We start from the raw sequence: 13,771 nt of genomic DNA, 5'->3' as shown, positions 1-13,771 counted from the left end.
CAGTGCTTGGTCCAGAGCCCACAAAGTGCTCCTCAGGGGCGCTTGTTCCTGAGGCTGCTGTCATCAGTACTGCTGGCCACGATTCTGAAGCCCAGGGAACCATCTGGGGTACGGGGTGGTCAGGACATCCGATGTCCTGACTGCTTTCTTGGGGCCAGGCACAGGACAGATGGACCCGCTGTCCAAGCTCACAAAGAACCGTGAGGCAGGTGTTTGAATCCCCCCTTTCACAGACGGGGAAGCTCAGGCTCAGATGTACTAAGGGTCAATGCAGTGGTAGAGGGAGCCTCTTGGGAGGCCTCAGGCCTCTGTGCTCATCTCCGTCCCTTGGCATCTCCTGCAACCATCGTGTTCCATCTCCAATAGGGAACGAGCCCCGTGTTGTCTCCCAGGGTCTCCAGTCTTCACATACCTCACTGGTCCTCCCTTCACATGGTGCCATTAGCGCGGTGTGGAGCGGTTAGAGCATGATCTTCGAGTCGGGCAAAACTGAGTTCAAATCCTCCTGCTTCTCGCTAGCTGTGTGACCTTATATAGAAATGCGATCTCTCGAAGCTTGCTTTCCCAGCCATGTCATCGGGGTGCTGATTGTGCCTGCCTCACACGGTTATCATATGAGTTCAGTGAGCTAGAACACAGCTGGCTTGGACGGCGCCTGGCGCGTGGGGAACACTCGGAAAATGGTAGCTGCTGTTATTCCTATATGATGAAGGTTAACGTTGCTATCAGTATCACTTGGATATTTTGGACTGGATTTCAACTTTTTCATTTCAACTTCACCTTGATGCAGGTCCTGAATCTCGCATCCGATTTCTGCCAGCCGTGGTGAGCCAAGTCATGAAATCTGTGTGTTCCTTGCGGTGACTCGGCGTGTTAGCAGACGTGGGGTGAGGCTGTCGGGCAGGGGTCCACCTGTCCTCCTTGGTCGATCCCTCCAAGGTCTTCTGCCGTCATCCCTGCTGGTGCCAGGTTCCCGTTACTGCCCCAGTTTAAGTTACACAAAGGGAGTTGCCCATTTCACTTTCCTTGGAAACCTCCAGGTCACGGAGCCTGAAGTTCTGAGTCAACGGGGAATTAATTGGGGAGTTGCAGCCCAAGACTCTGGTGTAAAAGAAGCAACAGAGGTTGAATGGTTCTTTCTTCATAGGAGGTGCTCATTGAGTACCTGTTGCAAGATAGGCATGTGCTGGGCTCTGGAGGTGTGGAGGTGAAGATGTCCCGCCCCTGGCCGTGGGGACTGCTGGCTGTGTGGTTAAGTGGCAGGAGAGTGGTCGGCCACTGCAGAGCGGTTGCATCAGTGCTCTGTGTAGACCACACGGCTGAGACGTCTCTGATGTGGAGGGATTGGGGACGGGGAGGTTTGCGCACAAGGAGCGTCGTCTAGTCTAAACTGGGATTTGATAGAGCAGCAAATGTTCATCAGAGAAGGGCGAGGAAGGGTATTTCAGGCACAAAAGGAGCAGCATGTGCAGAATTTCAGAGCTCGAAGTAAGTATGGCTGTTGCAGAACCAAGAAGTGGTTCTTGTGGGGCTGGAGCAAAGCGTGTGGGCTGGGGTGTGGCTGCAGGGGGACTGGAGGATTCAGCAGGGACTGTGCCTTGCAGGGCCCTGTAAGCTGCTCCCGGGCTTGGCCTTTGCCTGGGAGCTGTGGGGAGCAACTCGAGTATTTGATACTGGGGGCTGATGAGGGCAGGCGTCCCTTCAGAGGGTCCCCGTGGGAGCAGCATGGAGAACAGCCTGAGCAGGGTACAGGGAGTGGAGGCTGGCTGGGCACATGGTGGTGACCCGAGGGGCAGCTGGGGGGCCCGACTGAGGGAGAGGCTCTGGTTGCAGAGAGTGGGAGGTGTGACAGATCCAGGGAGGGAGGCGGCCTGGTTGATGCCTGAATGGCAGAGGGAGGGAAGAGGGAGGGAAGAGGGACCAGTCCAGCCTGGATCCTGGCCTGGCCAGCAGAGTGCCCAGAGGTACCGTGTACTGAGCCCCAGAGGTGTTGAGGCCAGACCTGACAGTGGAAGGTGAATTTAACTCTGGAAAGCTCTGGAAGCTGGGGGAAGGGAGGCCTCTGATGGGCCGCACCGGGTTTGCTGTTTGTGGTGGACCTGATCGTCCCCTGGTCACCTTTCAGTCACTGTGATTGAATCAGTGTGTGGCTTCCTTTAGCCAATGGGGGCTACTCATTAGAATCCTCTGAGGAACTTTAAATTTCCCATTGTGGAGGCCATGGCGCAGACCACCGAATCAGCATCTCCTAGGTGGTGCCAGGCATCAGTGTCTAGAAAGGTCCTCCGTGACCCCAGTGGTCAGTCAAGGATGAGAACCACTGCTTTCCAGTGCCTGCGGTTGGCACCTCCCGTGCAGGGTGGGTGGGGAAGAAGGGGTGTGGTGATAGTTCATAGCCAGTGTTGTATACTCCAAAAGGCAGCATCTGGATGTTGATGGAGGCCTGCCAGCCTCGGGGGTGGTTAAGAGTGGCATTCTCAGAAAGATAGAGGGACCTAATGAATTTGGAGTTCGTGATACTCGGACAGGGCTGGGCCTTAGGCAAGTACAGTTTGTATTTTCTGTAAAGTAAAGGTTTACATGCTCCAAGACGGCAAGGGTCTTACTTGGTGTGTCAATGAGGTGGACCTTTTCACGGTTCCTTCCTCTGTTTTCTACGTGTCAGTTAATGATTATGCAGAAATTTTACCTGTTCAGAGCAGGTCCAGTCCACTTAACGGGATATAGTGAGTCAAAATTGAAACTTAAATTGACTTAGAACTGTATGATGTGTAATTGCTAACAATGGTTCAAAACACCTCACTGGTTATACAGAACAGCTGTATGGTGTAAGTAATATCTTTTTTTAATAGACAGGGTCACTGAATCTTAGAGAATGGGTGCCTGACCTTTAAACAGCGATGTGCTTGCAACTCATGCTTTCATATTTCATTGCATTTTTTCTAAGTCACTCTTCATTCATAAGACTAATAAAATTGCATGCGTTTGAAATATTTCATAATTATTGTTCCCAAGTACAATTGATCTCCCTTCATTTGGGCCTATTTGGTGAGATTCAAATGCACAAGTGTCACATTACTGAAATTTTAAGCATGTCATTGTTTCTATAAAGCCTGTTTCTCTCAATGTTTTTGAGACATCTCAATATTATAAACCTCTGGACATGGACAGAAAAGTGTACATTTTTATTTATTGAGTCCTTCTTTGTGCCTGGTAATATGCCAGTCACTTTGCCACATTGTTGTGAATCATGGTGACCCAGCCTCCAAGGCAGGTGCAGTGGTCTTGCTTTGTGGATCAAGGGACTGCATCTCAGAAGCTGAGGGGTTTGTGCAAGGCCAGCTGGCTGGTGAGTGTTCAAGGCAGGATTTGAACCTGTATCTGCTTCAGAGCCTGTCCTGTTCATAGTGTCTCCTCTGTCTTTGACACCATAGCCCCTGCCTGCTTCACTCCCATCTGACATTCAGAAGCCTGCTCCTGGCTAGCTCAGGTATTTTGATCATTTTGCTAACGAGGTCAAGGGTGTGGGTGGCTTTGCGTCTGGGGAGACGCCCTTTGTCTTGGTCAGAGTACAAATGCAGCATCGTAGGTCCATTTGTATTCCCAGAAGAAGCAGCCAGATATAGGGCACACTTTCTGGAATGGACCTCAGACTCAGCTTTTCTCTTTGAGAAAAGCCCAAATCAGCCGTCACTCCCCCTGACCCCAGCTTGGATGGACAGAAATGGACAGGCAGACAGTCCTGAGGAAGGGGACTTTGTGGCAGTTATAATCCTTTAATCACCCGAGCGGCCATGACAGTCCTATTCATTTCACATCCCAAGACCGTAAATCCACGTCTTTCTCAGGTTTTAGACCCCTTCAAGCTATTTTGGAGCTGCAAGGCAAAAGAATTTCTTTGCAGAAATGTAGAAGGTCTTTTATTCTTGCTGTCTGATGTCATATCGGGACTTTTATTGAATTTCACCCTTTGGACCAGTGTCATAGGAAATTAATCATTTGAAATTCTCAAAGATAATAATCATGCCTGCGTATTTGGGTTTAATCATGATTTTGCTATTTGTCCTACAGTAATGACACAGATCACCAGAGGACCCTCTGATTTCCCTGCGCTTCACTTATTCTACTGAGAACCTAATGTTCTTTTCATGAACTTAGTGAACAAGGGGACCTTTTCAAGGGAGTGATGGTCGGGAAAATGTCTGCCTGTGACCTTTCTAATGTTATGATAATTTGAAATTTTGATGCAATTATCGAAAATGTTTACATTCCTTCCTATCGTTTGATGTGATTCTTTTATTTTTTTCTCATTTATAATGCTTTCGTACTCAGGAAGTTGAGGTAGGTTTTTGATTTTTCTACTGTGTGTAGACATAGCATCAAAATAGTTGCCAAGTAAAATGTAAATTTCACTCTAAATCCTAAATCTCAGTGGTAAATATTTGTTTGAGTTCAGTGAAACAGGAGCACACACATTTATTTTTCATGGGTATATCCAGGGGGTGCAATTTATCAAGTGCATAGAAACAGTCCATTTACTGCTTTATCTTTTCTCATTAGTTACAGTACGATTGTCAGTTATTATCTGTGTTTTACTGGTGGGTTATTTATTGAAAGAGCAGAGCAACTGACATTGTTATTTTCTAAATCATTTTGTCTGAGGCCTGCAGGACTTTATACCAAATGTCAGACCAATTTATCAAAGAATCACTCTATTCAGGAAGAAAGTGATTTAGAGTGTCTGTATAAACCTACACCCACCTGTCCTTACGTGCACACCAGGAACAGTTATGGGCATTTCACAGGGATACGGAGATGTTAAATCTGGAACAGCTCACTTAAATTATATACAGTTCGGCCAGGACTTACTGTGTACTGTTGAGTGTTGCCCTGGGGGAATGTGCAGGTGAGTAAGATCCATCCCTGTTCAGAAGTAGCCTGGGCCCAGGTGTGTGTGTGTGCTATGTGCCAATGGAAGATGTATTAATGGCCCAGCTTCCAGTCCCTGGTGTACAGAGTTCGCATGAGTGGGGTCTGTGGAGTGATGGGGTGTGGGCGGGGGACCTCAAGTCACTGTCCAAGCTGGGCTGGTTGGTCGATCGCTTCATTCAGAAGGATTGTCACTGGGGCTCTTCACCAGGGGTGGGCAGGACAGGCCTGATGGAGAGGAGACCGATAGCACATTGCTTGCCCAGAGATGTGACTGGAAATAGCTCAGAGGTAAGGTGGTGTCTGGGAAGCTAGTTCCTTCCCAATAGATGGAATGTTTTGTATTTCTCAACAGCGTGATTAGTAGGGGTTTCCACTGCACACAAATTGAAATTACAGGAAAATTTCACATTATTCAGCTGATGCACTTACATAATGTCATCTGGAAATCTCACATTTCCAATGACTTCTATTATCATTTCAGAGATGCTTTTCCCACCTGCCAGCCACCCCTCCTTCCTGTTCTCCCCAGTCAGTTAGTGTGGAAAATAACTAGTTTGCACTGAGTCCTTTGGAGAGCAGTTTGCCTATAGCCCCTTAACTAATCTCTTTGTAAATGTTTGGGGTTTGATAAAGTGGGATTAACCTCCATCTAGGATCTATAAACCTGGCTTTAGTCCACCTGGCCCTGCAGGGCAATGCTTCTCCTATTTCGTATTTACCTGCAGGGGGTCTTCAGATGACCCCAAGAGGCTGCCTGCCCTCAATTCACCTTACTTCCTTCTGTACATGTCTCCACTGCTCACTCATGGTCGAGACAAATGAGGCTTCCATTTATTTTCTAGGCTGGTAATTTTTATTACCTCAGGTAATCTTCAGATGATACTTCAGTGTTCAAACAACTTAGCTAAAATATGTGTGAAGGAGAAATGATCTGTTCCATGAGAGAGAAGTGTCTTTGATCTGTAGTTGCTAAAGCTGTAAGGTCTATATAAATTACATCATCATCTTCGTAAGTGGGAGTAAAGCAGTTGGATCTCAAAAGTGGTTTCCATTTGATTGTGCCACTTCATCTCTTCCTCAGAGTTGCTTTGACATTCTTTGGAGCTGAAATCAGCATCTCTGGAAAGGCAACCCCCTGGGGAATAGTTGAGCTAAATTGCATCGGCCATGTGGGGGCTGTGGGACAGGGGAAGAGAAATTCAGGTTCCCAATCAAAATGGGCTAAACCCAGAGACTTTCCAATTCGTTATGACATCCATGATGAGGAGACTTAATCACTAAAATTATGGCAGGAATATTTTTGCATCATTTCATGGTAGGGAGGCTTAAAAGTTTTCTTGGAAGATGCATTATAGATCAGAATGTCCTTTGTTATGTATGTATATATACGTATTTTATTAACATGTCCTGATAAATATATCCTTATTAATATCTTTTATATATATACTATTTAATATGTGTTATATATGTATATATTTTAAAAAGATTTCGCTTCCCATGAATGTATATCAAAGCAGGGTATCTCTAAAGTAGTTGAAAAACCAGAGTTAAATTCCTTTGCACCAGCCACTGGGTGCCAATAATTTCACAGGATCCAGTATTGTGTTGAGTGGGATATTTATTTAGTGAAATGAATATGGTTTTACCTCTTTTGATCAGCGGTGGAGGGTTTAAAAAAATAATTGGGGCCATGATCACTCCCACGACTCTCCCTCCACCACCAGCACCACTCCCTTCTTCGTCATTCTAGACGTTATCATTTGTTGCTTTCTTACTGTCACCTGTATGCTTTTTTTTTTTTTTATAATTTTTATTGAAGTATGGTTGCTTTACAAGGTTGTGTTAGCCTCCACTGCACAACAAAGCAGATCAGCCATACACATACAGACATCCCCTCCCTTTTGGACTTCCTCCCATTTAGGTTACCACAGTGCATTAAGTAGAGCCCCCTATGCTATACAGTATGTTCCCATCAGTTGTCTATTTTATACATAGTATCAATAATGTATATGTGTCAATCCCAGTCTCCCAATTCCTCCCACCCCACCCCTTTCCCCCTTGATATCCATACATTTGTTCTCTACGTCTGTGTCTCTATTTCTGCTTTGCAAATAAGATCATCTATACCATTTTTCTAGATTCCACATATATGTGTTATTATACAATATTTGCTTTTCTCTTTCTGACTTACTTCACTCTGTATGACACTCTCTATCCACGTCTGTACAAATGACCCAATTTCATTCCTTTTTATGGCTGAGTGATATTCCATTGTATATATATGTACTACCTCTTCTTTATCCATTCCTCTGTTGATGGACATTTAGGTATAATGACTTTTGATGTGTTTTTACTATGACTGTATGCTCACCTGGAATGTTTCATGATTTTGGACATAACTCAGTATGCTCAAATTTGAGAGTCTTTTTAAATTTATAGGTTCTTCCGGGTTTTAACAGTCCCTAAAGAGTTAGGTGATTTTCACTTTCGAAGTGGTATCATGAAATGGAATACGCCCTTCCTCGTATGGTGAGAATTTAGAGGAAGACTGTTCTCTGCCCTGTCCAGCAGAGGCCTGATATAATTATCCTGTGCAGTGTAGCCAATAAAATATACATGCATGGTAACACTGCCGCCCTTCACCCTTCAGCCTGTAGAATGCACTAATAGGAGTTAGTGAATTTAATAAATAACTGTATCTAGGTCTGCGAACTTCTATTTAGGTGTATGTTTTAAGAATTAACTGTTGCTGAGGTCCTTGCAAGTCATTTTTAAAAGCTTCATCAGTAGAGATAAAATTACCCGTTAAGAGGCCAACACAGACAGATACACCTCGCCTGGCGAGTGTGATCTAGTATGTCCACCATGCCTTCCACCATAGTCTGAATTTTAACAGGCCACATCTTTATTGGGCCAGAAGGAAGATCAGAGGTGAGGGCTTTTCAAGTCCTGTGCTTTTCTGGTCTCTGGACCAGGCTCTGGGGTCCACGCAGCATAATGCACTTAGGTACCGGGCAGCACCTGGGTGGTGTGGGGCTGGCACACTGCTTCCCACGGTGGCATTTGCCACTGTGAGAAAGGAGGTAGAAGCGTCAACGGCACAGCAAGTCCTGGGTCTGTTTTAGGATAGCCTAAAATATATGCTATATTTAAAAATTTTAGATAGAAAATAAGATAAAGGAAGATCTGGGCTGGTGCCCGTGGATGTTAAGCGCTGGAGAAATGACCAGCCAGTCGTCCTTTGTCCCTTGAGCACTGACTGTTAAGTGGGACTCAGGGGTGAGGTGAAGCTCTAGAAGGGCGTTCTTCTAGCTTTGGCTTTTTCCGCGCGAGTTTGGATGGTATCAACTATGGTCCTTACCAGACGTTGCCCCAGAGGCAGAGTGGATTGATTGGCACAGGCCCAGCTGCTTGGACTGCCCATGTCTGCAGACCTGGCTGGTCCAGTGTGGAAGGCTGATCCGTGAACTCCGGCCGCTCATATTTGGACCTCGCTGCCGCAGTGACCGCTAAATGGCCCGTGCTCAGTGGCCATCCCCCAAGTGGGCTCTGGTTCCTCTTTCTCAGCTGTAGCCACAGCGGTCACACCCAAGGTTGTCTGGGCTGCTAGCTCATTAGGTTCTGCTTTGGCACCCGCTTTCCTAAGGCAGGTCAAAAGCAATCAGATGCAGGGAAATCATTTTCCTTCCCCACTTGGCCTTGCTGGGCTAGAGGCTGTTTGAAGGACTCATTTTGCACAATGAGCTTTGACTCAGGTGTACCTTCACATGTGGGCAGCAGTTAGGCAGAATTATTACATGTGCAATGAGTTTTTAAATATTCTCATGCAGATAGCCACTTTTAGAGGTTTTATATTTAAAACCATGATTTTCCCCAAGAAATATGTAAAAATGGCAGTTATAGTTAGCCTGGAAATGTGGCAAGGTCCAGAAGAATGCTTCACATTCCATCCAAGTTATAACGTATGTTGAAATCACTAGGGAATATTCAGTTCTTGAGACTGGCTCAAACCTCACTTGGATATCAAAGAGAATGTGACATGTGAAATTAAAGCAAAGGAACTTGTCTTTGGCTCCAGTCCTTCCTTGTTAGACACACATCTTAAGCTTCCAAGGACTTCCATGTATTAGAACAGCATGTTCAAGTAGAAAATAGCTCCCATGATTTTAGATTGCGGTTGGGTGGTGCCATCCTCTGGATGTGCAGAGGGCACTGATGAACCACAGCTGGAAGGACAGAGGTTTTGTTGTTTTTTCTCCAGTGGTGAGGGTGAGTTCCTCCTGGGTTATCTCTTCTCTTGCCCTTGTGAACAGCAGAATGTCTGAGTCACTTGCTTGTATTTAGTGCTGAGCATATTGGCCATCAAAGCTGAGAAATCAAGTGGTAAATTTCCCACCCATCATCCGGCTCTTAACTTAGAATCATTAACTCTGGCTGCCACATAATTCAAGAGACTAGGATTATATTTAAAATAATAAATGGAGAGAGATGTGGCAGAGGGATTCTTTTAAACTTTCTCAGTGATATTTCATGGTGTAGACCTCAGAGACTTCCTAACCAGATGGGTGAGAAGACCAGTTATGCCATAAATTTAAAGCCAGAGCAAAGTGGGCCAATTCCTCAGAGTTAAAAATGATTTAATGCTGAATCCCCAGGATCCGGAGGAACCCGTTCATGTTTATTCATGCTCTGGAAAAATGGAATCACTGCCCAAGGAGCAATGTTCTGATTTTACTCTAAATCCAGTTTCCTAAAACCTATTTAAGGGCTTAGGTGAACACAACCAGGATCTAATAAAGCCAGGTAATTGAATGACACAGAGGCCGATAAAATTCACAGGAGATGGTGTCGGAGATAAACGGCGCAGGAGACGGCATGGCATGGACCATAGTTGAAACTAATTGTGCACTTTGATCTAAATGAACTTCTCTAGAAAAGGCGTCGAGGCCTCATTTTGGACAGCTTTCTGGAACTGCAGCCTGCAGGGTACCAGCCGAAAACACATCCAGCAGATCATTTGAGTATATGCAGGAGGAAATTAACTGCATGGGGGCACATGCCCTAAAAATGGTTGTGGAGGTGTTTTCCACGGGTGAGGCCTCTGCATGTTGCAGACAGTTGAGCTGAGCTGACAGAGTGGGTGTGCTCGGCCGCAGTGGGGTGGGTGAGCACTTACAGGGAGGAGAAAGAGTGGGCAGTGGAGGTTTGGAAGGGAAGGGTTATTAGCAGTGGGGAAGAGGTTAATGTGGCGATAGAGAAGTGAGGGACCTGGACCCTTGCACTTTCAAAGTAATGAAGTGTCTAGCCTCGGAGCATAAATCGAGGCAAGCTTCATGCAAGAAGGACATGGTTATGAACGAACCAGATTGGCCAGCCTTTGTGTTTTTATCTTTACACACCTGGGACACATGGTATTAAGCTGAATATATGCCTGTGGTTAATTCTCACATTTGAATGGCCCTCTGTTTTTAGGTTTGGGGAGTTAGAAAACTGAAATTGTGGGCCAGAATTACATGTCTTCGTGTAGGAGAAATGTTGACAGTTGAATTATCAGTGGTTACAAACACAGAGGCTTAATCCCAAGTGAGAACAGCTAGGCATCACCACTAGCGGTATAATTGATAGCAAATAAGTCTTGCACTTAGAAGGTGTCTCCGTTTATCTGTCAAACCAGGAAGAGCAGTGCTGTTTCCATATTAGGCTGAAATGTATTAACTCTTCCTAGTGTATAATCCATACAGTTTGAAAGACAAGAATTTAAAAAGTCAATTGATATTTTTGATTGCACGTGAATGCCTTGGAAAGATTTCTAAGCCCTTAGTGTTTTCCTTTGTGTTTTGGGAGGTGGGGGGAAAGGCAGCTTTTTATGCATTTATGTGAGAAGCTTCTTGAAATCTGACCTTTGTTTTCTGTTTTTTTTTTCCTCATATAGGATGATTATTTCAGAAACTGGAATCCCAACAAGCCTTTTGACCAAGGTAAAGGATGCACTTTTTCTTGCTGTATATTCCATGGGAAATGCTATCTCATTTTTCCTTCCTTGAATGCTGATTTACTCTTCTCTTAAAGGCCAGCTAGCTGTCTTATTTTACTGACTTTTGTGGACTGAATTGACTGGGGTGATAGAAACTATTTTTATCAAATTGGTTATTTGTCTGAGATTGTCTAAGAGATTAAAAAATGTTTTTATTGAATTGACCACTATAATCATTGGTTGGTTTTGTTAGAGAACAAACACATAAAGAAACAAAATAGTAAAATGCTTATCAGACTAACCCGGTGGATTGTTGGGCTGAGTCCAGTGATTTCATTCATGGAACAGACTGTGCCTGGAGACGCTGTCCAATTCACATGAGCCACAAAAATGAAACTTTCTTGTCTAGAAATAGGCTAATCCCGGGAGGCTTTCAGGGGCGCTGATATTTCGTTTGTTAAATAACCTCATCATGTTTCTAAATAGAAGCTTGTTTCAGGGGCAGCTCACTGACCGCTTGGGTTTTAGCTTGGTCCTCAGAGGGCTCTTTCCACTCACACCAGCAAGCACAAAGCCAGGCTCCTGAAGGCCATTGTAAATCTCTGTCCTCCTGTGAGCTATTTAAGACACAGCGAGGACCTGCTGTGAATCACATCCCTGTTTCTATTGTTCCATGTGGGGCTGCTGTTGGCACAGACCCTGCTGCTGAAATGGTGGCAGATTGTACTTCAAGTACGTATATGCAATTAATGCTGCAACTCAGAGGGAAAATGTTACCCACCGAGTCTCAAAGGTTCACGCTTCTGAGAATCAGCTTCAGTTCTGTAGATTGAGTATTTGATGTGGTCACGATGGTCAACTTGACACAAAGAAGTCAAGGAAAACATTGACGTGTAACGCGATAGAAGGCGCCCCTTTCCGCTCTCTCCTTTGTCACTTTAATGGGTCACTCCAACCGGACTCTGGTTTTCTTGTAAGCAAAATTGGCATTAAAATTTTTGCACAGACATTTAGCGTATGCCCTCAAGTAGTGCAACACTTTGTTCATTCATACGTGCATGCATTCATTCATTCTCAAACATTTATTGACCTAGCACTCTGGAACAAGCACTAAGCCAGGTCCTGGGGATAAAACAGAAAACCTGTGGTGCCCATCCAGGAGGAGCTCAGAGTGGGGAATGGGGAAATAGCTCAGTGAACAATTGCGGTGGAAGATGTGTTAATGGCTATGATGCAGGTGTGTGCAGGTGAGACTATAGGTGGGAGACTTAGTGGGCATGCATGTGTGTGTTGTGGGCAGGTGCTAGGGGAGGCTTTCTTTTGGAGGCCCCGTCTGGGCTATACCTATGCCAGTGGGCTCCAAGGGCCTCACACTTCAGCAACTTTAAAAAAATTAAAAAAAATTTTTAATTGAAATATAGTTGATTTACAATATTGTGTTAGTTTCAGGTGTACAGCAAAGTGATGAAGTTATACATAGGTATAAATATTTTTTCCAGTTCTTTTCCATTATAGGTTATTACAAGATATTGAATATAGTTCCCTGTGCTATACAGTAAATCCTTGTTGTTTATCTATTTTATATACAGTGGCGTGCATCTGTGAATCCCATACTCCTACTAATTTGTCCCTTCCTCACCCTTTCCCCTTTGGTAACCATGTTTGTTTTCTATGTCCACGAGTCTGTTTCTGTTTTGTAAATAAGTTCATTTGTATTATTTTTTAGATTCCACATATAAGTGGTATCATATAATATTTGTCTTTCTCTGTCTGACTTATTTCACTCAGTATGATAATCTCTAGGTCCATCCATGTTGCTGCAAATGGCACTGTTTCATTCTTTTTTATGGCTGAGTAGTATTCCATTGTGTATATATACCACATCTTCTTTATCCGTTCATCCATTGATGGACACTTAGCTTGCTTCCATGTCTCGGCTATTGTAAATAGTGCTGCTATGAACATTGGGGTGCATGTATCTTTTTGAATTAGTTTCGTGTTTTCTGGATTATATGCCCAGGAGTGCGATTGCTGGACCATATGTTAGTTCTATTTTTAGTTGTTTAAGGAACCTCCATACTGTTCATAGTGCACCAATTTACCTTCCCACCAACAGTGTAGGAGGGTTTCCTTTTCTCCACACCCTCTCCAGCATTTGTTATTTGTAGACTTTTTGATGACGGCCATTCTGACTGGTGTGAGGTGATACCTCATTGTAGTTTTAAGTTGCATTTCTCTAATAATCAGCAATGACGAGGATCTTTTCATGTTCCTGTTGGCCATCTTGATGTCTTCTTTGGAGAACTAACAACTTTAACAGTGACTGAATCATCACAGTAAATCACAGTAAAACATATGAAAGTATTTGTAATTTAGAAATTTTCCATCAAAAATGATCAAAATTTCTAAAAATTTCTCAAAAGGCTACACCTTCATGTTGGAAGAACACTCAGATGTAGAGCAACACGTTCCCTGTGTGTACCTGGTAAATGAGCCCTTCTGCAAACACCCCTACCAGGATCTTTCTTATGGAGCTACCGCAGGTGATCGTGACCACGAACTGACGCTTTCCAGTCCAGAAAAAGATTTAGGTTCTAGTCCTGTAAGGATCAAATGTTGCCTAAATAAATGCCAGATTTACTCTTCCCCAGGGCCTGCCAACAAATACTAAAACTTTACCAAGGAACATTTTAAGTTTTACTAATTCGCATTGGGAAAGGTTATACCCGAAGGTGGGCATCATTTGTCACTTCATATATGTAAATGATATATCTACATATATGATATAAATGATAGCTTCCTTTGAACATACTATTTAAATCTGTCTAACCACAAAGTCCAAACAAGGATTTTTCTCTCCAAGGA

General features: G+C 44.2%; 1 protein-coding gene across 2 annotated transcripts in view; it reads left to right on the top strand.

Moving 5' to 3' along the window:
* The window catches only part of SPOCK1 (SPARC (osteonectin), cwcv and kazal like domains proteoglycan 1), a 550,294-nt gene that overhangs the window by 253,168 nt on the left and 283,355 nt on the right, over window positions 1-13,771 (top strand). The window contains exons 3-4 of one of the 2 annotated variants that reach the window (XM_029217593.1): window positions 4,333-4,341; window positions 10,865-10,910. In XM_029217593.1, the coding sequence (XP_029073426.1) occupies window positions 4,333-4,341; window positions 10,865-10,910 (55 nt within the window). The remainder of the gene's footprint in view (window positions 1-4,332; window positions 4,342-10,864; window positions 10,911-13,771) is intronic. The other variant, XM_029217594.1, reaches the window with a different exon arrangement.

Source organism: Monodon monoceros, unplaced genomic scaffold, assembly GCF_005190385.1.
Source record: "Monodon monoceros isolate NGI ecotype Baffin Bay Population unplaced genomic scaffold, NGI_Narwhal_1 Super_Scaffold_12, whole genome shotgun sequence".
Lineage (NCBI taxonomy): Eukaryota > Metazoa > Chordata > Mammalia > Artiodactyla > Monodontidae > Monodon > Monodon monoceros.
This window is presented reverse-complemented; position numbering and strand designations above follow the sequence as displayed.